This window comes from Caenorhabditis remanei, chromosome II (assembly GCF_010183535.1).
Source record: "Caenorhabditis remanei strain PX506 chromosome II, whole genome shotgun sequence".
NCBI lineage: Eukaryota > Metazoa > Nematoda > Chromadorea > Rhabditida > Rhabditidae > Caenorhabditis > Caenorhabditis remanei.
Genome location: NC_071329.1, coordinates 3,581,062 through 3,608,932, shown reverse-complemented (window position 1 = coordinate 3,608,932; position 27,871 = coordinate 3,581,062). Strand labels below are relative to the sequence as shown.

The following is a 27,871-nucleotide window of genomic DNA, read 5'->3' as shown; positions in this document are numbered from 1 at the left end:
TTTTCGAAAATTTTGGGAAAAAGTAAAAAAAAGGAATTTTAATTCCCTTTTTTATACAAATAAGTTAAAAGGGTCTCCTCATTATTCTTGTCATGAGAAGGGTAGTAATCACCAGGTGTGTATGTTCTTTCAAGTAGAAACAAGAGCCTCCTATCGGACACACACATTATAACCGCATTGCGTCGGACAACACAACGACGGGGCCGCCTGAATGCTGTCGAGAAGGGAGGCGTCGTTGGAGAAGAACATATTCTGACGGGGCGCCAGATGAGGTGCACACTCCGCGTCCGAGGTGCACCAGTTGACGTGGCGACGACGGAAGGCGCAGTGGGAGACCAGGGTGGATGGTTGGGGGCACTCGGTGAGGGTTCTGAAAGAGGAGGTGATTTGGAATTGCGTCACGGAAATATGGGTTGTGAGCAGGGCTGTGTTTTCGAAGAAAAAGTTTCGAGAAACTTTTTTTTCGAAAACTTTTGAAAATAAGTTTTTCGGAGGCAAAAGTCTTGAATTTGTATGAAAATTTGAGTATTTCAAGGACAGACCTCCTAAAACCTGTTTTTTGAGTACAAAATTAGGAAAATCCAGACAAAATCGAAACATCACACTGCCTGGAGAGACGCAGAGAAACTAGAGCGTCTGGATGTCTGCGTCTTTGTCTCTCTCACTCTTGCTAGACCAAATTCAAAGCGGTTTATCTCGATAATGTTCAGGGCTACTAACAAATTTTAAACTATAAAAACAATCAGCTTAAAATTTTACACATTTTTGTAGTTGACAACTTTTTGATAGCACTTAACCCAACAAAGTTATAAGCGTTTGAAGTTGAGCACCGTCTTAAGAGACGCAGAGAAGTTAGAGTGCCTAACTGTCTGTGTCTCTCACCTCTTCAAGTTGTTGATAACTCAGTTATCTCAGCGAAAATAAGTGAAATTAAAAAATTTTAAACTGCAAAGTTGAAGAGCGTAAAAATCTGCACATTTTGTTAATAAACAACTTTTTGATAGCCCTAAGCCATAGAGAGTTAAAAGCGCTTCAAGTTTTATCACAATCTGAAGAGACGCAGACAGTCAGACGCTCTAGCTTCTCTGCGTCTCCTGGTGGCCTAACTTTCCTCACCTCTTACTCCCACAACAATACCCATTACTATCAATACACAACTGTCCCGACGAGCATTGTCCAGATTGTTGACAACTTGTGTGGTGTGGACGGCAGTCACCTAAAAAAAAGACGTCACAGATTAGTGACGGTAGGGCGCACTTGTTTATTTTTAGAAAAATCACATTTTTTCTTGAGTAACAGGTCTTTGATGGTTCAAAAGTTGTGTTTTTTTGTTGTAAAAACATACCGAATCCATTCTCATTAGTCACGGGGAGTATCGAGTTGGTGTTTAAGGAGAAGGAGTTGAATCGGGGGACCGGTCTGGCTGGTGTCCATGGGACACTTGATTGTTGAGCAGTTATTTGGGGTCGATGGTCGTGAGCTGGAATATTATATGGTACTGTAGTTCTAAGGGTACTGTAGCTATAGGGGTACTGTAGCTAAGGTAGCAAAGGCCTTTGACGCTAGTTGTCATATTCGCTGAGTAGCGACTCAAGACAATACCGTGACACTTCAAGACTACGGTAGTCCCTCCCTGTAGTTATCGGGTTACTGTTGAGGTACTGTGCTAGAGTATTCCTATGGTAAGGTACTGACGCTAGTTGTCATATTGGATGAGTAGCGACTCAAGAAAGTTCTGGCTTACAGTACCACAAGGTGGAATCGTACGGACCAGAGTTGCGCGGAAGTGGTTTTTTCTAAAACGGAAATCGGAAGTCGGAAGTCGGAAGTAAAATTTTTAAAACGGAAGTCGGAAGTAAAATTTCTAATCCGGAAGTCGGAAGTCGGAAGTAAAATTTTGAAAACGGAAATCGGAAGCCGGAAGTCGGAAGTGAAAAAACACCCGGAAGTCGGAAGTCGGAAGTAGATTTTTTTTTCCAAAGATTCAAAAACTTTTAGAAAAAGTTCTTAAAATTCGCGAAAATCAGTGGAAAACTAGTTTTTGGCTGAAGAAAAGCCTATTTTCTGTCCTTTTAGACCATTTTTCCTTGTATTTCTGCAAAATAACTTTTCGGAAATTCCACAATTATGGAATGACGGAAGTCGGAAGTAAACATCCGAAAACGGAAGTCGGAAGTAAAATGTTCAAAACGGAAATCGGAAGTAAAATTTTCAAAACGGAAGTCGGAAGTGAAAAACAGCCCGGAAGTCGGAAGTCGGAATTCCGCGCAACTCTGGTACGGACACTTCAAGACTACTGTAGTAATTGGGTTACTGTTGAGGTACTGTGCTACAGTATTCCTATGGCAATGTCCAAAAATCCGGATGTCCTTCCCCCAAAACCAACCTTTATGCTTAGCAAACCTCAGCCGATACACTCCATTACACTCGGGTCGAAACTGATCCTTATTCAGATATCTCCAGTAGAGACACCAATCGATGTGAGGCATTGGAGCCATGCAGATGACAATGTCGAGGAAAGTGACGGCGAGCAGGTAGGGAAGGGGTGAATGCATTCTGGAAAATGAAATGGTCACGAAATTTAGAATAACGGGATATGAACGGTTATGAAATGTGATAACTGAAAAATCTGGGTGTGACGAATTGCGAGATATAATGGTTTGGGTGGTATGGGCCAGGAAAATGGAAACGGTATGACATGTTAAGGCTAAAGAAGTTCCACAAAGGTTTTAACCGAAAAGTATAGGGAAACTATAATTTAGAGTCCTGCAATAATACCAATTACGTAAAATCCGAAATTTGTTTTGTCAAAACCGCAAAAAAGGGAAAAAACATCGGGAAAATTGTGATTTGAAAGAATCCGAAATTTCATGACTTTTCTTTCCCGTCTGTACATGTACTTAACTGGAAAATACACGTTTCACAAAAAATGTATTTTAAATAAGATTCCGTCACGGTTGCCGTACTAGTCGCACTGTTTTTCAAATTTCAGTATGTAATAGAACAAATGTAGATCTCTGTTTTTGTAGTTGACAACTTTTTGATATCTCAAATCCCTGAAGAGATATATGCTTCCAAACTAAAAGCCTATTTCTGAGAAACGCAGAGAAACTAGAGCGTCTGGCTGTCTGCGTCTCTCTTTCTCTCTCTCTCTCTCTTGCCTGACACGTGCAAAGCAGTTTATCTCGATTGAAAACTTTTTGATAGCACTTAACCCTACAAAGTTATTAATAATAATAATAATAATTTATTCATCTTTTGTTGTGCAAGAGAAAAAAAGAAATGGGCGAAATCTATAAGAACATATTAGCGTTTGAAGTTGTTCCCCGTCTTGAGAGACGCAGAGAAGCTAGAGTGTCTGACTGTCTGCGTACTCTTCTATGAGTGGTCGTTAAAGCACAGAAAAGAGCAATTTTGGTGCAAAATAGTGAGCTTACTTAACTGGATTATAACTCCTTTAAAGGGACCCCATAAGTTGTAATTATAAGAAAATCAGGTAAACCGTGGCGGATTCACCTAAGAACAGGAAAATGTTAATTTTTGTAAGAACAAGCATTTAAAAAAGAGCCCCCAAAACTCAAAAAGAAATGGAATAAATTGGCACATCCAATACACCCGAAATGCCACACACAGACACCTATTTATTTGCACTAATCGAGGAAGAGAATAGAGAATAGAAAACACCCGTATTGTTTCTTTTTTTGCCCCTTTCTATTGAGACGGAAAATATTTTATTTGATGGTCTAGAGGGGATATCATATTTATTCTCACCACTAGCACCAGTAGCACCACTTGTGCAAAAATTGGGGGAAGAACAGACCGCCCGTGTAGAAATATTATACCACCTGGAGGCTCCGCCCACTTAAGATGTTCTTGATATGTTTACGTGTGTAAGGTTTTGCGTGGAAGAAGAGGACAAAAAATAAGTGAAATGACGGAAGGTGATACCGGAAGGATGGGTGAGTCGGAAGGAAGGTAAGGCGATTGGTGTTAAGAAGATTGAGAGGAGGGGGAAGGGAAAACAAACATGTTTAGGGGGCTCTTCGACGTAGGTGGCATTTGTGGCAAGAAGATAGTGAGATGATATTTTGATCTACTGGGGTGGGCAAGTTACTGTACGGTACAGTAATGGTCATAATTCCAAGGATGTCAAAAAGGCCGTGGGGCGATTTTATATCTCAGCTCCCAGCCATGGAAAAATTTCGGTTCTTCAGGCGGCCTTGTAGAGGACCAAAAGATTAGTCGATATGCAAAAATTCAGCCCATTTGGTTGATCCGCGGCCCTAAAAGCCGTGGGCCGCGCCCGGCCGTGCGACAGCCTTGCATAATTCTAATTTTAGGGGAAAATTTTCAGCTTTGAGAGGGTGTTATGGTATCAGTGATTGTCCCACCAAATGTCCCACCATTGTGTCCCACCAAGTGTCCCACCAAGTCGACGTAGGTGACATTTGTGGCAAGAAGATAGTGAAATGACATTTTGATCCACTGGGGTGGGCAAGTTACTGTACGGTACAGTAATGGTCATAATTCTAACTTTAGTGGAAAATTTTCAATTTAAGAGGGTGTCATGGTATCACTGATTGTCTCACGAATAAAAGTTTTTATTGGATCATACAAATCAAAGGTAGAGCTTTATTGCTGTAGTTGACAACTTTTTTGTACGGACACTCCCTAGCAAGTTACATATTGTCGAAGTAATTTCTCCCTCAAATCGACTCTTTTCAGTGCAAAATAGTGCGATTTTTGAGCTGTCGTCTTAAAATGACCATAACTCTTTAAGGAGTATTCGTACGAAAAAGTTGTCAACCACAAAAATGGAGCTCTATTTTCGAGCTGTACGATCCATTAAAAATCTACTAAATGGGACAGTAAGTATTACCACGACACACTCTCAAAGTTGGGCGTTTTCAACTGAAAAAAAAACCAAAACTTAATACACTTTTGAGCGGTACTGTACAAAACAATACAAAAACTCTTGATAGCGTCTGAATCATTTTCTAGTAAGCCATCAATGTTCACAAACCACCTAACACCAGAAAAAATGACAAAAATGCCAAATCCTCCTGCTCCTAATCAGGTGTGAAACCTCGCCGAAGAATGCCGAAAGGTATTTGCTTCCGTGGAGATGAGCTCATGATCTCACACTTGAGCCGACTTTTTTGTCTATCTCCGCTAGCGGAAGCGGCGGCGGTAGATCAAACAAAAAGGGGGGGGGGGCAGAAGAAAGAAATTGATATGGTCAGATGTTTTATATCAAGAAATTCAAAAAAAAAGTTGTATTTGGAAGAGAGGAACGGAGTATTAGGGGCTTAAGCCATAAGGGGGTGGCTTAAGGGAAAAGGTACACGTCACGTGGAAGCCGCGGCGCCTGGGGGAGACAACAATAGTCTTAAGTTTATGTCATAACAAAAAAACTAGACTGGTCAGGTACAGTAGTCAGACACCATGCGAGTACAACAAAAGTGAATGCGTGATTTCGAGTTGGTGGTCAAGAAATGAAAGAAGGGGGGGGGGGGGGGGGGGGGGGGGGGGGGGAGGTGGAGAGCAAATACTCACATGCTCAAATAATATTGGAGGAGGAGGAGAAGGTAATGTGAGAACAACAACACTATTCGGAAGGAGCGGGGCAAGAAAAGAGTTCTTGTGTTCGTTATGTTCGTTATGCACCTACTTTTTGGGTGTAGTGGAGAAAAGGGGGGAGTAGAATGTTATGAACATCTGACAAACTACAGTACCGGACAAAAAGGTCAACTTCGGCTACTTTGGCTGTTTTCGGAAATCGATACTTCAGGAGGTACGGTGTCAAAATCCATATACAGTACCGGACATAAAAGTATCAACTTTGGCTGTTTGGGAAATGACCAACTTTGGCAGTGTATTTCGGTGTCACCTGATTGTCCGATAAACTCAAGTTTATATTGGTTCGACAGAGCAAAAATAGCGCATCATTTTTGTAGTTGACCATTTTTTTTGTTGGGACACTACCATGAAAGTTACAGGTAAAGAAACCCATTACTCCCTGAAATCGACTAATTTCAATGCAATTTAGCGAAATTTTGGAGATTTTGACTTTGACAACCTATAACTTTCATGGTAGTGTCCCTACAAAAAAATGGTCAACTACAAAAATGATGTACTATTTTTGCTCTGTCAAACCCATATAAAATTGAGTTTAGCGGACAATCAAGCGATACCGAAATACACTGTCAAAGTTGGTCATTTTCCACTGAGAACAGCCAAAATTGATACATATTTGTCCGGTACTATACAAACTATTTAGGGATGAAAATTGAAAACTTCATTTGAAAATTAGTTTCGAAAAACTAAAAGTTTTTTTCCAGTTTTCAGTCAAAAATTATCAACTTATTCGTCGTGATGTCCCGGATTTCCTCATGGTCTCAAATCTTCATGGTCTCAAAAAACTGCAGAAAATTTGCGTTTTGACGTAAAAATTCCAATAACAACAGTTTTTGACTGAGAAAATCGGCATATTTTGAGATCCCGTCACGGTTACCGTACTAGTCGAAATATTTTCAAACTTTAGTATGTTATAGAACAAATGTTGATTTTCATTTTTGAAGTTGACAATTTTTTGATAACTATAAACGCTGAAGAGATACGAGCCGTCAAAGTTTGAACGTCGTCCTGAGGGACGCAGAGAAGCGAGATCTCTTGCTTGACTACATTCAAAGCGGTTTATAACAATAATGGTAAAAGCTACTGACAAATTTAAAACTAGGAAATTGATAAGCGTGAAATTTTACACATTTTTGTAGTTGACAACTTTTTGATAGCACTTAACCCTACAGAGTTATAGGCGTTTGAAGTTGATCCTCGTCTTGAGAGACGCAGAGAAGCTAGAGCGTCTGACTGTCTGCGCTCTCTATCAATATGTACTTACAATCTTTACCCAACATGTGTGACGATTGAAATCAACTCCGGAACAATGGAAGTAATGTATTTTTGTTTATTTTTATCGGACATCAAATTTCATAATGGATTCAGAATCCTCGTGATATCAGCTTTCCAGTCATATAAGTTTTGTAGAACATTATTTTTTTCATTTCAGCTAGATTCGATCACAAATAGTTAAATTAAAAAACAAATAAGCTCGAAAATGAATTTCCAGTCTCGAGAGAACAAGTGAGAGAGTGCGCAGACAGTCAGACGCTCTCGCTTCTCTGCGTCTCTCGAGACGAGGCTCAACTTCAACCGATTATAACTTTGTAGGGTTAAGTGCTATCAAAAAGTTTCAACTACAAAAATTTGTAAAATTTTACGCTTACCATTTTCATAGTTTAGAATTTGTCGGTAGCTCAAACCATTATCGAGATAAACCGCTTTGAATGAAGTCAAGCAAGAAATAAAGATTCTCTGCGTCTCTCAGGAGGGCGTTCAAATTTTGACAGCTAGCTCATATCTCTCCAGCGCTTAGACCTATTGAAAAGTTGTCAACTACAAAAATGGAAATCTACATTTGTTCTATAACATACTAAAATTTGAAAGCAGTGAGGCTAGTACGGTAGACGTGACGGGATCTTAAAATATCCCGATTTTTTCCAGTCAAAAACTGTTTTTATTGGAATTTTTACGACAAAACGCGAATTTTTTGCAGTTTCACGTCAACCCCATATGTACCCATTCCCCCATAACCTTTCCCAAATCCTCCATAATTTATTTCTCGCCAATTTCTCCCAAATTCATAACCATTTCCTATTCTCGCTAATCGTTTAAATGACACAAGAGGTGAACTATTGCATTTTGAAAAGTGACAATTTGCAAGACAATAGGTAATTGTTTAATTAATTATTCAATTAATCCAAAAAATGTTTTAGACAATCTCGATTATCACCACCAGACGAGCACAGTGAGGAGGCGCATGTGAAGACTCCAGTGAGGGTGAGTTGGCATCTGTCTGTCTGTCTGTGTGTGTGTCCGGATGTCCACAAAAAATTCTGAAATTCCAGCGCTACACATTGACGACTGTGGAGAGCCCTCAGACCGAGTCGACGACGTTCCGAAGCATTTCCGCGCCGGTGCTCGCCTCGCTGCTCCGCGATCGTTCTCGTGGACTCCAACTAATAATTTTCGATTGCCGCTACCCGTTTGAATATTTTGGCGGGCATATTAAGGTAGGCCAAAATTCTTTTTGAATTTTAAGTTTGAGCAAGTACGCCCCACTGCACACAGGGCGCTATCAACATCTACTCGCTCGATGAGTTGGAGAAGTACCTGTTCGACGAGTTCGGTGTGAGAAGTACGATGGGCGGTCTCCTACCGATTTTCTATTGTGAATATAGTCAAGTTCGCGGGCCGGCGATGTAAGTGTCTATTGAAATTTTGAGATTTAGCAACATTTTGGGATTTAGGGCGCGACGTCTTCGAAAAATCGATATGCATCGGAATCATCATCGCGCGTCGTCGTTGGATTTCCCGGAGATTTATTTGCTGGATAGAGGATACTTCAATTTCTGGTCGGATCAGATGTTGAGGGTTAGTTGCAAAAATTTGGCACCAACTTTGTAGATCAAATTTAGATCTAGATTTTTGTAGTTGACAACTTGCTGATATGTTTGAATGCTAGTGAGATATGAGCTGTCAAAGTAAAAGAGAGACACAGAGAAGCTAGAGCGTCTGACTGTCTGCGCTCTCTCTCTCTAGCTTGGCTATATTCAAAGCGGTTTATCTCGATAATGGTTAGGGCTACTGACAAAATTTAAATTAGAAAAATGAAAAGCATGAAATTCTACACATTTTTTTAGTTGACCACTTTTTGATAGCACTTAACCCTACAAAGTTATAAGCGTTTGAAGTTTGAAGAGACGCAGGCAAGCTAGAGCGTCTGACTGTCTGCGCACTCTCCCTCTCTACCTCTCGGCCATTGCTAAGTTTGAATGTGTTTATCTCAATAACTTGAATAGCTATCAAATAGTGGTCAACTACAAAAATGTTGAACATGAAATTTTACACATTTTTGTAATTGACAACTTTTTAATTGCTAGTTAGGTTGAGGAGATACAGAGCGTCAAACATTAGGTACCATTTGGGAGAGACGCAGAGAAGCTAAAGTGTCTGCGTCTGTCTCGGATATCACTTAAGCAGTTTTTGAGCATTTAAAAAAAAAATTTTTTAACTGAAAAATTTCCAATATCCTTTCTTTTCGTTACGAAGGGGTAAGTGTTTTTCCTTATACATCTATTTGGTAGTTATAAAGCGTTGTATCTCACCAGGGACGGACTTCACAAGATAGTTGTCACATACAAAAATGTAGATCATAAAATTTTGCACATTTTTTAGTTGACATCTTTTTTATATCTCAAACTCCTAAAGAGTTATGAGCCCTCAAAGTCAAGAGAGACGCAGAGAAGTTAGAGCGCCTGCCTGTCTGCGATCTCTTATCTCCCTAGGGAGCGGTAACAAACACGTTGCCAACTTCAAAAATGTAGATCAAAACTTGTTTTTTTTGCATATCAAAAACTTGAAGTAGAATATTAAAATTTGAAGTCCTGACGAGTTGTCAAATTTGTTCAATGATTTCAAATTTTCAACTGAAATTTTCTTAAACCTAGCTAAAAAGTACCGTATCTCTCTAGATCAAGTTCGCACAAAAAAGTTTTCAACTACAAAAATGTAGGTCAAGATTTGTTCTATAATATAACAAAGATTTGAATTACTGGGATTCCGTGTTGGTGTCTCAAAATTAAAAATTGAAAATTTTTCCAAAATTCAACTTTTTTTAAATTCTTGATTTGACACAGCGTATCAACTCGGCACTGTTCTTAAAATTGCGCTCTACCAAAATGCCTTTAAAAAATGTATCTTTTTCTCTGCGTCTCTCAATTTCGCCCACTATTTTCTTCGGTTTCGGTAGAGCGTGGTTGTAAAAAGCGTGTCGTGCAAATAAATATACAAAAAGGTCTGTCTGTGTGTCTGTTCATCCAGATGTCCTTTTTCTTTCCAATTGAATGATATTCCAGGACCTTTGCGAACCCCGCTACTACATCTCAATGCACGCCCGTCCGTACAAACACGCTCTCCGTCAATACACGCAACACCACCGCTCGAAAAGTATCTCCAATGAGCACAAGAAGAAGAACCATTTGAGAGTGTTCAGTGAGGAGCATCTTCTGGAAGAGGAGCCACCCGTTGTCGAAGAGCTCATTGAGGAAACTCCATCACGACGTGCAACAACGCCACGGACTCGTTTGCTATTCGAGTAGATCAAAAGAGAGAGAGAGAGAGAATTGAACTTTTTGTAATCGGACATCAATGTATATAAAGTCTAGACACTCTAAGAATTGTTTTTGATCAAAAACAATTCTTTTATTGTAGTGCTTTCAGCAGAATAACAGGAACTGAAAATATGAAATATAAATTTAATTCCCCTGTTACTAGGTATAAAAACTCTGAAAAACGTTTTTTGTCTACCTGAAGACGATGGAAAACCAGACGATCATCACTGACCATCTGAAATATGTGATGAGTTTGGACACTTTGACGGAATACTTGTCGATTTTGATTTGTACGCCAGGTGAGTTAAGATGTTTTGGAACTACATACAGTACCGGACAAAAAGGTATCAATTTTGGCTGTTTTCAGTGGAAAATGACCAAGTGTATTTCGGTGTCACCTGATTGTCCGATAAACTCAAGTTTATATGGGTTGGACAGAGCAAAAATAGTACATCATTTTTGTAGTTGACCATTTTTTTGTATGGACACTACCATGAAAGTTATAGGTTGTCAAAGTGAAAAGCTCCGAGATTTCGCTAATTTGCATTGAAATTAGTCGTTTTCAAGGAGTTATGGGTTTCTTTACCTGTAACTTTCATGGTAGTGTCCCTACAAAAAAAAGGAAAAAAAAAAAGGTCAACTACAAAAATTATGTGCTATTTTTGCTCTCTCCAACCCATATAAACTTGAGTTTATCAGACAATCAGGTGACACCGAAATACACTGTCAAAGTTGATCAATTTCCACTGAAAACTGCCAAAATTGATACCTTTTTGTCCGGTACAGTAACTAGGGAATGTTCTAGATATATCTCGACACACTAATTTAGTTTTCTTGAAAATTCTGATTTTCAGCTCAAAATAATCATGCCCTATAAATTCTAACTTAGATAGACTAAAAACGCGCCTAAAGTGCGCCAGACAGGATTTTATACCTAAAACATAGTTTTCAAGGCCCGGTAGAAAATTTTCAAGGCTCTGCCCGTCCCGAAGACCCGGCTTCAAAAAATGACCCTTTTTTCCAAATTTTTTTGTTGAAATTTTTTCAATTTTTCATCGAAAATGTGACAATTTCAAATGATTTTCCAGAATTTCTTCCTATTCTGAATGGTTGGCAAAAATTTGACATTTTCGCGAAAAAATTTCATTAATTCAAAAAAAACTTGAATTTTGAACTTTGGCGCCAATTTCCCGTGCCGGGCTTCAAATTTCGCCTAAAAATGATTTATTTTTATTTTAAAAACCATTTTTTTTGCTGAAAAATTGTCAATTTTCATGTTAATTTCAACAAAAATATGATTTTCGGCTTACATCTGAAAACGCGTCAAACGCGCGCCAGTCAAGATGCAAAACTCAAAACTTCTTCGATAAATTTAGAATGACTAAAAAGCTGACGTCGTAAGGATTCTGAATATCCGTTTTCGAAATTTCAAAAACGCGTCAAAGGCGCTCCAGACAGGCAGAAACCGCTTTTCTCAAAATAAAGGCTCGAAAATGAGCTAAAGTCCATAATTTTGAGACTAAAATCCGCTGAAATCACTGAAAACCATATTCTCCGGGTAAAAAATGCCCCAAAATTGGAAGATTGTCACCTGGAAATCTGGATTTTAGTGAAAAGTACCATTTTTGGACAGAATTTTGCTATCTATGAAGACAACCGGTTGCGAAACGTCCTGGTTTTTACGTGTACCTTTAAAAACGTTTCTGTTTTTTTAACTATCACTGCTTGATTTGAAGTGATCCGTAAGAATTGGTCTTCCTGATAATTCCTTATAGAAAAACCTTCTGAACGGCAAAATTTTCACAAAAATTATTATCACTCGCAAGCTGAAATTATGAGGATTCTGAGTCTGTTTTCAAATTTAATCTACGACCAAAATGAGCCGAGATACACCACTTTTTGATAACGCTCTCCCTAAAAATCGCTGTATCTTCGTTCAAATTAGACTTTGACATGTCCCCTTGGTGTCACATTTTGTCCCAACTGTCCCGAATTAGTATTTTTCTGGTAGATCAAAAATAGGACTACATTTTTCTAGTTGACAATTTTTCGATAGCTTTTCACACTTTCGAGATACGCGCTTTCAAAGATTAGCTGAGAGAGGGAGAGACGCAGACTCTCCTCCCAGGTGCCTAACTTTAAAGGCGCATATCTCGAAAGCGTGAAAAGCTATCAAAAAGTTGTCAACTACAAAAATGTAGTCCTATTTTTGATCTACCAGAAAAATACAAATTCGGAACAGTCCTCCTGATGTCTTGTCGATTCCAGGCGCGATTTTCAACGTCCTTCTGATCTACCTGATCATCGAGCGGACCCCTCTCCAAATGCGTTCGTACGCCGTCTACCTCCTCAACTTTGCCTTCTTCGACTTCGCCACCTCCATCATTTCGTTTTTCTCGTGCCAGAAGTGAGTCAAGTTGTGTTTGTATTTGTATGGATGAGAGATAAATTATATTGTGTTGTTGTGGTGGCATGTTTGTTGTACTTAGAGGGAACAATGAAATGTCTGATGAACGGATAGACATCAGGAAGAAAATCAACGTGGCTAGGTGGCTAAAATCTGCAGAAACGAGCTAAAAATTGTCCTAAAAACGCTCGACTACAGTAGGCAGCAGAGTTGCGCGGAATTCCGACTTCCGACTTCCGACTTCCGGGATGTTTTTCACTTCCGGCTTCCGACTTCCGACTTCCGTTTTCAAAATTTTACTTCCGACTTCCGACTTCCGGGATGTTTTTCACTTCCGACTTCCGACTTCCGTCTTCCTTTTTCAAAATTTTACTTCCGACTTCCGACTTCCGACTTCCGTTTTCGGATGTTTACTTCCGACTTCCGTCATTCCATAATTGTGGGATTTCGGAAAAGTACATCTCGCAGAAATAGAAGGAAAGAAGGTCTAAAAAGACAGAAAATGAGCTTTTCTTCAGCCAAAAACTAATTTTCCACTGATTTTCGCGAATTTTATGAACTTTTTCTAGGAGTTTTTGAATCTTTACGAAAAAATCTACTTCCGACTTCCGACTTCCAATTTCCGACTTCCAACTTCCGACTTCCGGGCGTTTTTTCACTTCCGACTTCAGGGCGTTTTTTCACTTCCGACTTCAGTTTTCAAAATTTGGCTTCCGGCTTCCGACTTCCGACTTCCGGATTAGAAATTTTACTTCCGACTTCCGGCTTCCGACTTCCGGCTCCCGCCTTCCGGATTAGAAATTTTACTTCCGACTTCCGACTTCCGTTTTAGAAAAAATCACTTCCGCGCAACTCTGGTAGGCAGGTACCTAGCATGTACCAATGTGAGTAGGAGTACTGTACCAAGACATTAATTAAATTTAGCCTCCTGGTAAAAAAGAAGTGCATTCTGTTGAGTTAGCCCACTTGAGCAAACTTTGAGATTCTTGTAATATGAATTATGGGAAGTGTAATATGTTATTGGCAAAGTCTAGAAACTGTGGGTGTCTCCCAAGAGAGGGTATTTTCATAATTGTACCACAGGGGTTGTTCGAGTAGCTACATGCACGTCAGAGTTGCATGGAAGTGAAAATTTCTTATCCGGAAGTTGAAAGTCGGAAGTCGGAAGTGATTTTCCTTATCCGGAAGTCGGAAGTCGGAAGTGAAAAAACGCCCGGAAGTAGGAAGTCGGAAGTCGGAAGTCGGAATTAGATTTTTTTGCAAATACTCAAAAACTCCACGTGGAAAATTAGTTTTTGGCTGAAGAACATCCTATTTTCTGTCCTTTTAGACCATTTTTCCATGTATTTCTGCGAAATTAACTTTCCGAAATTCCACCGTTATGGAATGACGGAAGTCGGAAATAAAATTCCTTATCCGGAAGTCGGAAGTCGGAAGTCGGAAATAAAATTCCTTATCCGGAAGTCGGAAGTCGGAAGTCGGAAATAAAATTCCTTATCCGGAAGTCGGAAGTCGGAAGTCGGAACTCCATGCAACTCTGATGCACGTCTAACAAAGGAATTGACTTTCCGTACCCGTTCAGACTTTCGGAGCAAAAAAATCCAACTTTTTTGCACTTTTTGACTATTACCATTCAAAAGAGCAGACTCGAAACTATTAGGGTGCAATTTTATAGAGAACGGGTACGGAAAGTCAAGTTTTTTCTTGTAAAGAGTTGATTACATAAAAAACGGAAATATTTTTTGTGTTCATGGAAAATAAGCAATGAAAATGACAAACGTGAAATTTTACACATCTTTCTAGTTGAACACTTTTTGATATCACTTAACCCTACAAAGTTATAAATGTTTGAAGTTGAAACCGTTATTGAGAGACGCAGAGAAGTTAGAGCGTCAGACTGTCTGCGCTCTCCTGATCTCCGCGAGCCTTTTAAACTCTTCTATCTCGCCAGCATGAAGGGCTACTAAAAAGTTAACAACTACAAAAATAATCAGCATAAAATTTCACGCATTTTGTTAGTTTTCAGTTTTATGATAGCACAAAAGGTTAGTGAGATATAAGCGTTTAAACTTTGAACTGTAGGAAAGGGAGAGCGCAGACAGGCAGACGCTCTAGCTTCTCTGCGTCTCTCAAGACGGGGTAAAACTTCAAACGCTTATAATTTTGCAGGGTTAAGTGCTATCAAAAAGTTGTCAACTACAAAAATATGTAAAATTTCACGCTTATCATTTTGATAATTAAAAATTTGTAAGTAACTCTATAATTGAGATAAACCACTTTGAATGTAGTCAAAGCAGTTTACTTCTCTCAGGGCTATGCTTTAAGTTTGAAAGCTTATATCTCTTTAGCGTTGAGAGCTATCAAAAAGTGGTCAATTACATAAATGGAGATCTAAACTTGTTCTATAACATACTGAAATTTGAAACCAGTACGGCTAGTACCGTCGCCGTGACGGGATCTTAAAATTTACCAATTTTTCAGTCAAAAACGCGAATTTTTACGGATTCTTAAAACATGTTACAATTTTCAGGGTAATCTTCTCTGGCTTCTCCCTCATCTACATCTTCCACGGCCCATGCAAGTACTTCTCCCCGTGGTTCTGCTACTTCTGTCACTGTTTCGAGTGTCACACCCTCGCTCATTCCCAGTGGATTCTTCTCGCCTCATTCATCTATCGTCATCGAGTTCTCGTCGGTGGCTCGCCGAGTGTCAAGGATATGCTCAGGAGCTCCGTCGCGTTTTATTCAATGTCCGCCTGTTTTTTATTGATTTATTTATGTGATCGGAGTGATTCCGATGAGTTGTTGAGGATAATGGCTAGGCTTCACCCGGAGTACCATTACGATGACGACAGGATATGGCATAGTAGGTGGCCTAGGAAAATCCTAGGCCACCCACTATGCCAGATTACAGGTCTCACGCTAAGCGGCAATCTCTCAATGTTCTCCCCGATCACCTTCCTCTCCATTCTCTACATGACATTCCCTTGCGTCCCGATCTATTGTGCCATTTTATACTTCCGGTATAATGTAGGTCAAACACAAAAAACAATGGTAGATCACAAAAAATTCTAGACCCTAACTATCCTCAGCGACCCTGCTATCAATTTATCGCCAGTCTCCAAAAAGAGCCATCAAAAATTGGTGCGCGCTCTCACTGTGCAGGCGGGGATCCCGATTTTCTGGTTGGTAGCGTCGGGGATTTATACGATGGCGCAGTTCGGGTTGATTGGAGGACCGATTCCTGAGAATATCACGTTCCGATTGATGGATTGTATTCCGATGGTTAGCCCCGTTGTCACCATATTTTTTATTCAGCCGTATAGGTGAGTTGTTGGAGCGCGTTTGCTGAAAATGTAAGCGCGCTCCACCGTACTCGGTCTGAGCGCAGTGGAGCGCCTTTGCCTTCTATGTAACTAACAAACCTTTTTTGCAGAGACGGCCTGCTCAAAATCGTTTTCCGAGGATCCGGAATCTTCATTCCGACGACTATTGGGAGTAGTGTTGTTGATGTAAGTGAGCACAACCACAACTTGTTGAAAAACACAAGTTGTTGAAAAAAAACAAGTTGTGGACAAAACACACAAGTTGTAGCCAAAAAACACAAGTTGTTGAAAAATCACACAAGTTGCTGAAAAACACAAGTTGTTGAAAACACACACACACACACAACCACAAGTTGTAGCCAAAAATCACAAGTTGTTGAAAACACACACACACACATGCACACACAACCACAAGTTGTTGAAAAAACAAAATTTGTTGAAAATCAAACACAAGTTGTTGGAAAAAACGCAAGTTGTGTTCAAAAAACACGAATTGTTATAACACACACACACACGCAAGTTGCTGAAAAACACAAGTTGTTGAAAAACACACAAGTTGTTGAAAAACAAAATTTGGTGAAAAACACAAGTTGGTGAAAAACACAAGTTGTTGAAAAACACAAGTTGTTGAAAAAACACAAGTTGTTGAAAAACACAAGTTGTTGAAAAACACAAGTTGTTGAAAAACACAAGTTGTTGAAAAACACAAGTTGTTGAAAAACACAAGTTGTTGAAAAACACAAGTTGTTGAAAACACAAGTTGTTGAAAAACACAAGTTGTTGAAAAACACAAGTTGTTGAAAAACACAAGTTGTTGAAAAACACAAGTTGTTGAAAAACACAAGTTGTTGAAAAACACAAGTGTTGAAAACACAAGTTGTTGAAAAACACAAGTTGTTGAAAAACACAAGTTGTTGAAAAACACAAGTTGTTGAAAAACACAAGTTGTTGAAAAACACAAGTTGTTGAAAAACACAAGTTGTTGAAAAACACAAGTTGTTGAAAAACACAAGTTGTTGAAAAACACAAGTTGTTGAAAAACACAAGTTGTTGAAAACACAAGTTGTTAAAAACACAAGTTGTTGAAAAACACAAGTTGTTGAAAAACACAAGTTGTTGAAAAACACAAGTTGTTTTAAAAACACAAGTTGTTGAACAAAACACAAGTTGTTGAAAAAACACAAGTTGTTGAAAAAACACAAGTTGTTGAAACAGAAAACACACACACAAGATTATTACAACTGGAATACACGATCTGGCACACACACACAAAGACAAGTTGTTGAAAAAACACAAGTTGTTGAAAAATCACACAAGTTGTTGAAAAAAACACAAGTTGTTGAAAAACACAAGTTGTTGAAACAAAAAAACAAGTTGTTGAAAAACGAAACACAAGTTGTTGAAAAAACACACACACAAGACAAGACACATCATCGTATCGTTTGTTTCCAGCCAACACAATCGGCGCCAGTCGGCGATACGGCAGACAAGAAGTCCTACATTATGACCCAACTATAATTTTTATACTCAATACTTCAATAAAGTGATTCTGACTGCTTGAACTTTGATATTCCATTTGTTTGCACTTCTGCGAGTCCTTTGAATTGTAGTTGGAGTCGGAGAGCGTTGCTGATATGTGATGCCTTATATTTTGACCAAAAACATACATATACTAAAATAAAACAAAAACTCAAGTCTAGCATAAAGAAGTTCGTTATAAGATGAGCTGAAATGAAACGAAGCAAAAAACATTAAAAAGGGCAGTGTCTGGGCGGGTGACGCGGGAGAGGAAAAAAGATATGGGTGGCCAAAAAACGCGAATTCTAAAAAATGGGTCAGTTTATTCAGGCAGACAAATTGTGCATTCGCCTCTGTCTGTGCGACTGTTTTTCCGGATGTCCGTCACATCTGATATCTGTTTCCTTGAGGACAGCAGACAGAATATCAAAAAATTAAACCAAAATCAGTTTGAGTTCCTGTCGATCGACATCTCTGTCTGTGTGTATGTTGGTCCAGATGTTCTTAAAAACTATAAATTTATAATTCCCTACCCCGAGGTCAGCAAACCATGTCTTCTAGTAACTAGGAGCTATCTGCCTCCGTCAAAAACTTGAAAAATGTAGATAACTTTCGCATTGAATGCAATACCCTATCGCTTAAATCAGCTCCTATCAGTATATCTGTTCATCAGAATATCCGGATGTCCTCCTGTTTGTCTGTTTGTGTCATTTAAATTACCGCACGTTTACATTTTCTGTTTTTTGATAATAGTTTTACTCGAAGGTATGTGCAGTACCGCTCAAAAGTATGTTAAGTTTTGTCTTTTTCCGTTGAAAACGCCCAACTTTGAGATTGTGTCATGGTTATACTTAATGTCCCATCAATTAGATTTTTAATAAATTATACAGATCAAAAGTAGAACTCCATTCTTGTAGTTGACACCTTTTCTGTACGCACACTCTCTAGAGAGTTATGGTCATTTTAAGGGGACAGATCAAAAATCGCACTATTTTGCACTACAATTGGGCGATTTGAGGGATAAATTACTTTGACGATACGTATCTCTCTGGGGAGTGTTGGTACAAAAAAGTTGTCAACTGCAAAAATGAAGCTCTATTTGTGATCTATACATTCCATAAACAATCAATATTGTGAGACTATCAGGGAGGCCGTGTCACAGTCACAAAGTTGACCATTTTCAACTGAAAACTGCAATTGGCGCATTCTTTATGGCCAGTACTGTATATTTTCTGTTTGTTGATAACAGTTTTACTCGAAAGTATGTTACCAGTTTGAAAATATATTTTTAATAGCCTGTCTGAATATCTTGTTTGTCCAAATGTCCGGATTGCTGTCTGTCAGCCCATTTTCACTCTCAACGTATTTTTTTAAATTCAATTTCATTACGTGATTCTCAGAAAAAGAACTTACATTAAAAAGACCACCCATATCGGCTGTTTTTTTGTGTCTTCTCTGTCTAGTCTTTCTTTTCTTACTTATTACACATCATGTGTAAAAAAATGAGGACACACACATCATCAGAAGTGTACTATTGGAGTTTGTCTGAAAATGTTCGTCCATACTCCATCGGGGTATTCTATTCAGGTTTCATTTGGTTTTCAGAAATTGAACAACATTTTTGGAGCATAAAAATTTGCAATTTAAAAAAATGTCATTGAAAGTGTTCATATTTTAAGGAATCATTTAGTTTTTGGTCAGGCTCTAATATATAGTCGAAAAAATGACTGTTTGAGTCAAAAAATCTGAAATTTTCAAAAAAATTTGAAGAAATTATACAATCGAAAAACGCACTATCACGGAAACTTTCAACCAGATCACTGTCATTTTTTTGTATGTATATTGGTACAATTCCCTTAAGCTCTACCAGTCGAAAATTTCGTATAGTGTATATGCATAGTTGTATCATGTTTACTACCACCAGCACCACCTGATAGCTTCTGTCCATCTTCTAATCTTTGTCTCTGACTCTTAGAACTACAAATACAATAAAATATAATAAAAAAGCAATATTCTATTGTCTGGAATATTTGAAGTTTGGAATGAGTGAGCAACCCTCAATAATACAATTAGGTGTGCACTATACTAGACTTTGTTTGTTATCTTTTAGGTTTCAGTGTTCAAGATGACTAACTAGGATACTGTAGCCGATGTTCTGAAAAGTCTGAATTTGTTCTTAAATTTGTTAGTTTGGTATGACAACGTCTACAGTTCAAGATCGCAGATCTCGGCAAGTTCTTGTCGGAGGTCAATTTTGAATACAGATTCAGAGTCCTCATGTCTTTGACTTTAAAAAAAATGATAACTTTTTTCAAAACTCAGAAAAGCCGGATTTGCACTTACCCGAGAATCTTTTAAGCTTTTTAGTTTTTGGCTGTCGTACAGGTGCGGAATTCCGCCTTCCGCCTTCCGCCAATTCAAATACCGCATCTCAATTCTCTTCACGTGCCCTTTTATCTTAAAAACCAAAATATACTACCTCCGAGGGATTTTCTTTATATTCCAGTAACAATAAAACTCAGGATCATTTAAAAAGAAAAAAGTGTTTACAGAAAAGACAAACTGACCACCCATTAAAAAAACTCAAAATAATGCATTCCTTGAATTTTTGGATTCTGAGAATCCCAAAATTTTTGCCTAAGAATTGGCGTAGGTAGAAAATAAAAATGTTAGTCTTTCATGAAATTTATATAATCGAAAAGCTGAGACAGTGAGAATTCAGAATACATTTTCAGATTTGACCTGCCACAAAAATTTAAAGAGGTACACTGAAAACCTTATATCTCGGTGCATTTCTAATGTCGCTCAAATTTGAAAACGGATTCAGAATCCTCACAATCAGAGCTTTTAGATGTGCTACATTTCGAAGCCAGGACCATTAGAAACTGGTAAATTTTAGACGTTTTCCACAACCTCAAGTCAAAGTTCATCAGTTTAATTCGGTTTTCTAAAAAAAAATGCATTTCGAGGCAGTTATTTTCACCTGAGGACTGTTAGCCTAGTTCCCAAGTGTCCCGGTTTCGAAACGTCTCACCTACCGAACAGACCAAATCTCACACTGATCAATGACTCCACCTCTAACATCCAAAATCGCTCTCTCTTTCTGACTTATCCCTCCTATCTCAGACTGTCTACATCCGCTCTTCTTGACGTACGAAAATGACTACAACTCTCAAAAAATATAAATTATTTTGTCGGCGCCCCCCTTTCTTTCGATTCTCTAACCGGTCTCTTCTGAAATCCCCACTATCTTTCCCTTTTTCGACCTCCCAGTCAGATTTTGATGATCATTAGATTCTTGAATAATAGGAAGTGGTGGTTATTGTGCATTGTAACAGGAAATGAGATTATCGAGTAGATTGTTCGAGAGAAAAATCTAAATGAATATTAGGTTTTGGAGAAGTTTCTAGACGTGGGTTTTTTGTTTTGTTTAATAAGATAACGCGGATGACGTTCTTTGTCTGAAAGTATTGTAGGTATGTAAACACGCGCTACGGATAAGATTATTTTGGTGCGCCTCTTTTAATCAATATGATACTCGATAGTATTAAAACTATTGATTGAAAAGTTGAGACCGTAAGAATCCTTACTAGGGAAGGCCCTCTCGACTCGGTCTGGAGTTATGGGTCGTGACCTATATCGTTGGAAAGCTGAGAAAACGCTGATTTCAAATATATATTCAGTTTTTGCCCTCGAGGCCTGGTATTCGAGAAAAACGAGGTCAAAGTTTAGAGCTTTTAACACGTCAGGAAGGTAATGACTTGTTAGGGGTCCAAACTTTGACCTCGTTTTTTTTGAATACTTGACCTCGAGGGCAAAAAATGAATATATATTTGAAATCAGCGTTTTCTCAGCTTTCCAACGACATAGGTCACGTCCCATATCTCCACAATGACTCGAGGGCCTTCCCTAGTTAGTGCAAACTTTGTTCCTCATTTTCTTACAAGGGAAGTACTCGAAGAGTCCTCTTTCAAACGACTCAAAAATTTGGGCCCTGATACTTTCGCGTCTGTAGATTCCGAATCTGAAATATAATTCTGCTAAATGTCTCTGTGAAATGTTGGTTAAAAATTATGACTTCAATTTTTTCAAAAAAAATTCAACTTTTTATATGATTAAGCTGTTTTTGCGTGACACGCGTTCAGCCGCAGTGTTTCAGCCGCAGATCAGCCGGGTCAAATTCTTGAGTCGTTTGAGAGAGGACACTTCGAGTACTTCCCTTGCTAGACATGGTGTTTGGTTAGGTTGAAACTGAATACATATTTGGGATCACCATGCACTCAGCTTTTGGATAATATGTAACATTTCCGGATTTTTAAAAAATCATTGTATATCGGTTCATATTTGTCGTAAATCAAATTTAAACACAGATTCAGAATTCTTAGGATTTCCACTTTCTTACGGTATAAATATTTGATAGCTGTGTGTCCTAAAATAACGTTTTATAAGTCATAATTTAATCGAGCGGTGTTTTATGGTGATTTGAGGCGTTCTTGACTTTGAAATATTATAACTCGGCTCCTTTTGGTCGTAGGTCAAATTCGTTAACATATTCAGAATCCTCGCGTTTTTAATTTTGCAGTTAAGAAAAAATTGTTTTCAGTTATTAAGCGGCAATGCATAAATACAGAGTTTTCCGAAAGTTAGGGTTCAAGATTTTAGTACAATTTAGATTTTTTTAAAAATCAGAAATTCCATCACTTTTATATTTTTTCAAATAAAGTAAATTCTGAATCAGATTTCAATATGACCAAAATGAGTACCACACTTTGTAGATGTTTATACTGAAAGACTTGTACAGTACCGCTCAAAAGTATATTAAGTTTTGCCTTTTTCAGTTGAAAACGCCAAACTTTGAGAGTGTGTCATGGTAATACTTATTGTCCCATCAAGTAGATTTTTTATGGATTATACAAATCAAAAGTAGAGCTCCATTTTTGTAGTTGACAATTTTTTTGTACGGACACGTGCAAAATAGTGCGATTTTTGAGCTGTCCTCTTAAAATGACCATAACTCTCTAGGGAATGTCCGTACAAAAAAGTTGTCAACTACAAAAATGAAGCTCTACTTTTGATCTGTACGATTCATTAAAAATCTACTTGATGGGACAATAAATATAACCATGACACAGTCTCAAAGTTGGACATTTTTCAACTGAAAAACCCAAAACTTAATATACTTATGAGCGGTGCTGTATATCGGTAAGTTTTTGTCATTTTACAAATTTAAAATCAGAGTCAAAATTATCAAACTTCTTAGTCATATAAAATTTGGTACATCCAGCTTCCTTCTTTTTGATCTCCGTCCAAGTTTTACTCTATTTTTCGTTGGAACTCTCGAAATCTCGTGCCTTGATCCCCTATTCTCCCGGGACCCATCTTAATTAACACCATCATGTGATTTTAAACGAATCATCTAATTCTACAAACTCTTTTAGTTTCAATATTTTTGTCATCCTGAAGAGCAGAAACTATGAAATTAAAACACATATTCCGCTAATGAGCGTATGTATATATTGCATGATTTCTAATTGGGAACTTCCGGCAATTTTTAATAAGAATTGAGTTATTTTAAGCGTTTGTGCAAAAGAAAAGCATTGTTTTAGTTGATTCGAGGAAACTATCACTGAAAAGTGGAGAACGTGAGGATTCTGATTTTTTTTTTAAGTTTGGCCAAGATAACAGCCATTTAGTGGGAAGCGTTCCCAAAACTTGGTGTACCTCGGTTTATTTTGGTCGTGGCTCAAATTTGAAAGCAGATCCAGAATCTTCATCACTTCAGCTATCTAATGGTATAAATATCCGGTGGCTGAGTTTTCCAGAAATTAGGTTTTCTAGGCCATTATTGCTTATGAGGGATTTTAGAGGGGATTTGAGGTGTTCCTAAGAGTCTCATAACTTTGTTCATTTCAGTTGTAAATCAAATTCAAAAATTGATTCAGAACCCTCATAATTTAATCTTTCTAATGGTATGAATATGATGTGGCCGAGTTTTTGAGAAATTAGGTTTTCTAGGCCATTATTGCTTATGAGGGATATTAAAGGGGATTTGAGGTGTTCCTAAGAGTCTCATAACTTTGTTCATTTTGGCCGTATATTAAATTTGAAAGCAGATTTGGAATCCTCGTGACTTAATCTTTCTAACGGTGTATATATTCTGTGGCCGAGTTTTTGAGAAATTAGGTTTTCTAGGCCATTATTACGTGCTTTGAAGCGTTTTTCAAAGTTTTTCCGGATTTTGAACAGTTTCTAAAACGTTTTAAGACCAATTTTCATAAATAACAAGGCTCGCAAGGACGGGTCCTCAAATTTCAGACGTTGGAAGTCATTTAAGCTAAATTTGACAGTTATCTAAGATTCGACTGTATCCTTAAAGGCTATTGTACTTTTGGCATCAGAATAAGCATACAGTAGCACAGTACCCCTTGCTAAACTACAGTAACCAAGCTCCTCATGATAATAACCAAGCTCCTCATGATGATAATATAAATAGATCCAGGAAGCGCAAAACCTACAGTAAGCTACGATCCTGACTAGAACTCCCTTAGCTACAGTATCCTCAAAGGCTATAGTACCTTTAACACCACAATAACGCTACAGTAACCCACAAGATACAGTAGCCCAGCTGATGATCTCAGAAGTCACTAACGTAGTTGAAGTCTCATAGCTCAGTTCATTCAGAACGCAGAATCTTCACAATTTCAGTTTTCCTTAACATTCCAAACTATGTCAGATAGCGTTCTGTCACATGCCTTCACTTTAATTTCTCATGGGGACTGTTAGGCAGATAGGTACATCTATAATTTGTTTTTGTTACTAATATCTACAATTTTTGCCTCTCATCATTATCTTCCCATCCAAGACCTATGTACCCACATCATTCTCTTCTCTTCCAAGAATTCCCCCCAGATAACCAAACTACATTTCCAAGCATTAATCAGACGCCCTAAGGGGGCGTGGCCTCCACAGAAGCCCCGCCCCTTCTTCACCAATTCTGTTTGGTTTCTCTGAATCTCTCATCTCGCTATAAATTGTGTCCTCCTCATATATTCATATTCATTTTCAGTCTGAAAACATGGCGACTCCCACCGAGCTTGCCTACAATCGGGCCGCCCTCATCGACAGTTTGCAATTCACTTTTTTGATGGACGAGGTCGGAAAACATCTTTCGGAGGCGATTTGTGGAGCTGGTGAGTTGAGGGGTACTGTAGTGAAGATCTAAGAGTACTGTAGCTCTGAAGGTACTGTAGCCCTAAAGATACTGTAGCTTCAATGACTTACTGTATGCCTAGATTACGTTTCTGAGGTTACTGCAGTAACTGAGGGGCTAAGGGGTACTGTAGCCCTAAGAGTGCCGTAGTGAAGATTTATCAGATTACTGTAGGTTAACAAGATCCTGGATCCAACTCTGGGTCAGACTACAGTAGGTAGATGGGGGGTACTGTAGGATAAGGAGGGTCTGGTCTTACGGTCTTGGGATTACTGTGGCGTGAGGGGGTTACTGTTACCGTAGTTGCCAGGGTACTGTAGCTGGGGTACTGTCAGGCTACTGTCGACAACTACAAAGGTACTGTAGCTTCATTAGAGTACTATAGGTTCCTGCAACGCGTGGAGATCCCGCGATAATAGCTGGGTTCTGTAGGTGTCAAGGATACTGTAGCCTTGCACGGTACTTTAACAAGAGGAGTTGAGAGATGTGTTACAGTATGCTAGCAATAGGTACTGTAGGCTAGCTGGGTACTGTAGGTGTCAAGGATACTGTAGCCACTAGATTTCTAGTCAGGATCGTTGCTTACTGTAGGTATTGCGGATCCTGGATCAGAGGAGCTGCTGGGTTACAGTAGTCTCTCGCCAAACTTAAAAACCTCGTATCTCCCTTCATTTTCGGCGTAGATCAAATTTCCAACCTCTATCAGAATCCCCACGACTACCTCTTTCCAATCATTCCCCTTATTCCAGGTATCGTTCTCAACCTGCTCCTCATCTACGTCATCTGCCACCGTACCCCTGTCCACATGAAAAGTTACGCCGTTCTCCTCTTCAACTTTGCCATTTTCGACTTGCTCACGTGTGTGGCGTCGCTGTTCGCTTGTCAGAAGACCATTTTCTCGGGATTCTCGTTGACCTACATTTTCCACGGACCGTGCAAGTACGTGGCGCCGTGGTTGTGCTATTTCTGTCACTGTTTTGTGTGTCACGCGATGGCTCACTCGCAATGGATACTGCTGGTGAGTGGGTACTGTAGCTCAGAGGGTACTGTAGTGTCTCAGGGTACTGTAGCTCTGAGGACACTTTTGCCGTGAGGGTACTGTAGCTTCATTCGGGTACTGTAGTTGGGAGGGGTACTGTAGCCCCAAGAGTGATGTAGTAAAAATCTGAGTGTTCTGTATCTCTGAGAGTATTGTAGTTGTCAGAGGTGCTGTAGTTGGGAGAAGTACTGTAGTGAATCTGAGGGTACTGTAGCTTCATCGTGGTACTGTATGACTAGATTACGTATCTAAGGATACTGTAGCTTCCTGAGGGTACTGTAGGTCTGAGGGTACTGTATGATTAGACTATGCTTATAATGGTACAGTAGGTCTGAGGGTACTGTAGTCCTAAGGGTACTGTAGACACTGTAACCATGCTGTAGCTGCATGATGAGTACTGTAGCTCCCAGGATACTGTATCCCCCAATTTTTCCCCCGCCTCGCAGATCTCCTTCATCTATCGTTGGCGCATTCTCGTCGACGAGGCCCCCGGCGTTAAAACCATGTCAATGATCGTCGCCGGCTTCTACTCCATGTCTTTCGTCGTTTTCGTAAGCCACGCCCCCTTTTCTGTCAAATCTTTAAAAACAACTTTCAGCTCTTCTACTACCTTGATATGGGGGCTTCCGACGAGTTGAAACAAATCATGTATGATCTACACCCACAGTACCACTATGAGGATGTGGATATTTGGGGAAGTGAGTAAATAGTCAGAAATTTTTTTTTCAAAAAAAAATCATTTTTTTTTGCAGACCTAACCGTCAGCGGTAACACCACCATCTTCACCATCCCCTCTATGACCGCTATCATCTACATGACCGTAACCTGCGTACCAATCTATTTTCTGATCCATTGGTTCCGTAACCAGACGCTAAGCATCCTAGCCTCCAGTGCTTGCAGCATGTCTGAAACCACCAAAGCGTCTCACGCTAAGCTTATACTGGTAAGCCACGTGGCCTAACTTCCCCCAAAAACCAAAAAATTCTAGGCCCTGTCTATCCAAGCCACCATCCCATTATTCTGGCTACTCGCCTCGTTCATTTTCACGTTGGCCGAGTTCGGTGTGATCTCCGGTCCGATTCCCGAGAATATGACGTTCCGTTTGATGGATTGCATTCCGTCGTCGAGTCCGCTGGTCGCCTTTATTTTCATCGCTCCGTATAGGTTTGTAAGGCGGAAAAAGGGAATAAACAAGGAAAAAAGAGTTTGGTCGTGAAGTTCCGACATTTTTTCCCCCTCGGTGTTTGCGGACTCAAGCCAAAATTTGATAATTGCTTGAGTCCGCAAACACCGACGAGGAAAAAATGTCGGAACTTTTTTATTTCGATAATAGAGGTCTAAGGAGCGCGGGCGTATAAGAATGCGCGCCGACCTGCTTGAGGTGGTACTGGGTATCAAAAACCGAAATCACACTTTCAGTTTGTGAATCCGTAATTCCGGATGAGTCTACAACCATTTCACAAAAAGAAAAAATGGTTTGCCACCATGAGGAATTGAACCCCTGGCCCCTCGGGCGCGAGGCAAAAGCGTAACCACCTGCGCCACAACAGACACAAAGATAAACAAGAGGGAGTGCGTATAAAAACGATCTAATTTCCAAATTTTTGCAGAGAAGGTCTGCTACGCCTCATCTCAAAAACCGGCATCTACAAAAAGGCCACCGAAAATCGGGTTTCCAGCACTGTCGAGGTAATTTATTCTTAGATTTTCAGTTATATTTAGTGTTCTTCCTACTCAGTTCTCTATCCCTTCTAACTCTTTTCATACCCATTCAGAAATTCAGCCAACCACCCAAGCAACCGTCCAATCCATTCAACAATACCGCTCCAATGGTCGCAACGATATGAGGGCGATGGCTTGAGAAAATTAAAAAAAAACGTAATAATGAATATTTTGGTTCCTGAATAAATATTTTTCCCAAAAATCCTAACAAAAAAAGTTACCAAAAAGTTATTAACGAATCAAATTCATCAGCTTACTTATTTCGGTGATTCACACACATATAAGAGGGATATTGATGAGGTAATAACATGAAGCAGTAAAAAATGGGTTTGGAAAAATTTTTGAAAAAAATTTCCAAAAAATTTTTTTTTTTCAAAAATTCAAAAATTTCAAAATTCGAATAAAACAAAAATTCAAA

General features: G+C 39.0%; 4 protein-coding genes across 4 annotated transcripts; 3 read left to right on the top strand and 1 right to left on the bottom strand.

Moving 5' to 3' along the window:
* Positions 1-150: 150 nt before the first annotated feature.
* Positions 151-2,555, bottom strand: GCK72_004320 (uncharacterized protein; the record flags this gene model as incomplete). Its single annotated transcript, XM_003090306.2, has 4 exons — positions 151-370; positions 1,117-1,216; positions 1,346-1,480; positions 2,387-2,555. 4 exons carry the CDS (start codon positions 2,553-2,555, stop codon positions 151-153), a joined length of 624 nt encoding a protein of 207 aa, XP_003090354.2.
* Positions 2,556-7,734: 5,179 nt separating this feature from the next.
* GCK72_004319 (uncharacterized protein) lies at positions 7,735-10,220 on the top strand (the record flags this gene model as incomplete). The annotated part of the gene is made up of 6 exons (XM_003090467.2): positions 7,735-7,790; positions 7,836-7,899; positions 7,968-8,132; positions 8,191-8,321; positions 8,370-8,493; positions 9,978-10,220. 6 exons carry the CDS (start codon positions 7,735-7,737, stop codon positions 10,218-10,220), a joined length of 783 nt encoding a protein of 260 aa, XP_003090515.2.
* A 2,336-nt stretch (positions 10,221-12,556) lies between these two features.
* On the top strand, positions 12,557-17,482 carry GCK72_004318 (uncharacterized protein; the record flags this gene model as incomplete). Its single annotated transcript, XM_053724601.1, has 6 exons — positions 12,557-12,639; positions 15,170-15,504; positions 15,553-15,668; positions 15,714-15,964; positions 16,075-16,150; positions 17,417-17,482. The coding sequence occupies 6 exons, from the start codon at positions 12,557-12,559 to the stop codon at positions 17,480-17,482; spliced, it is 927 nt and encodes a 308-aa protein (XP_053588795.1).
* Positions 17,483-24,557: 7,075 nt separating this feature from the next.
* On the top strand, positions 24,558-27,592 carry GCK72_004317 (uncharacterized protein; the record flags this gene model as incomplete). The annotated part of the gene is made up of 8 exons (XM_053724600.1): positions 24,558-24,672; positions 25,442-25,710; positions 26,178-26,282; positions 26,330-26,429; positions 26,484-26,674; positions 26,720-26,895; positions 27,342-27,420; positions 27,515-27,592. 8 exons carry the CDS (start codon positions 24,558-24,560, stop codon positions 27,590-27,592), a joined length of 1,113 nt encoding a protein of 370 aa, XP_053588794.1.
* Positions 27,593-27,871: the final 279 nt, after the last annotated feature.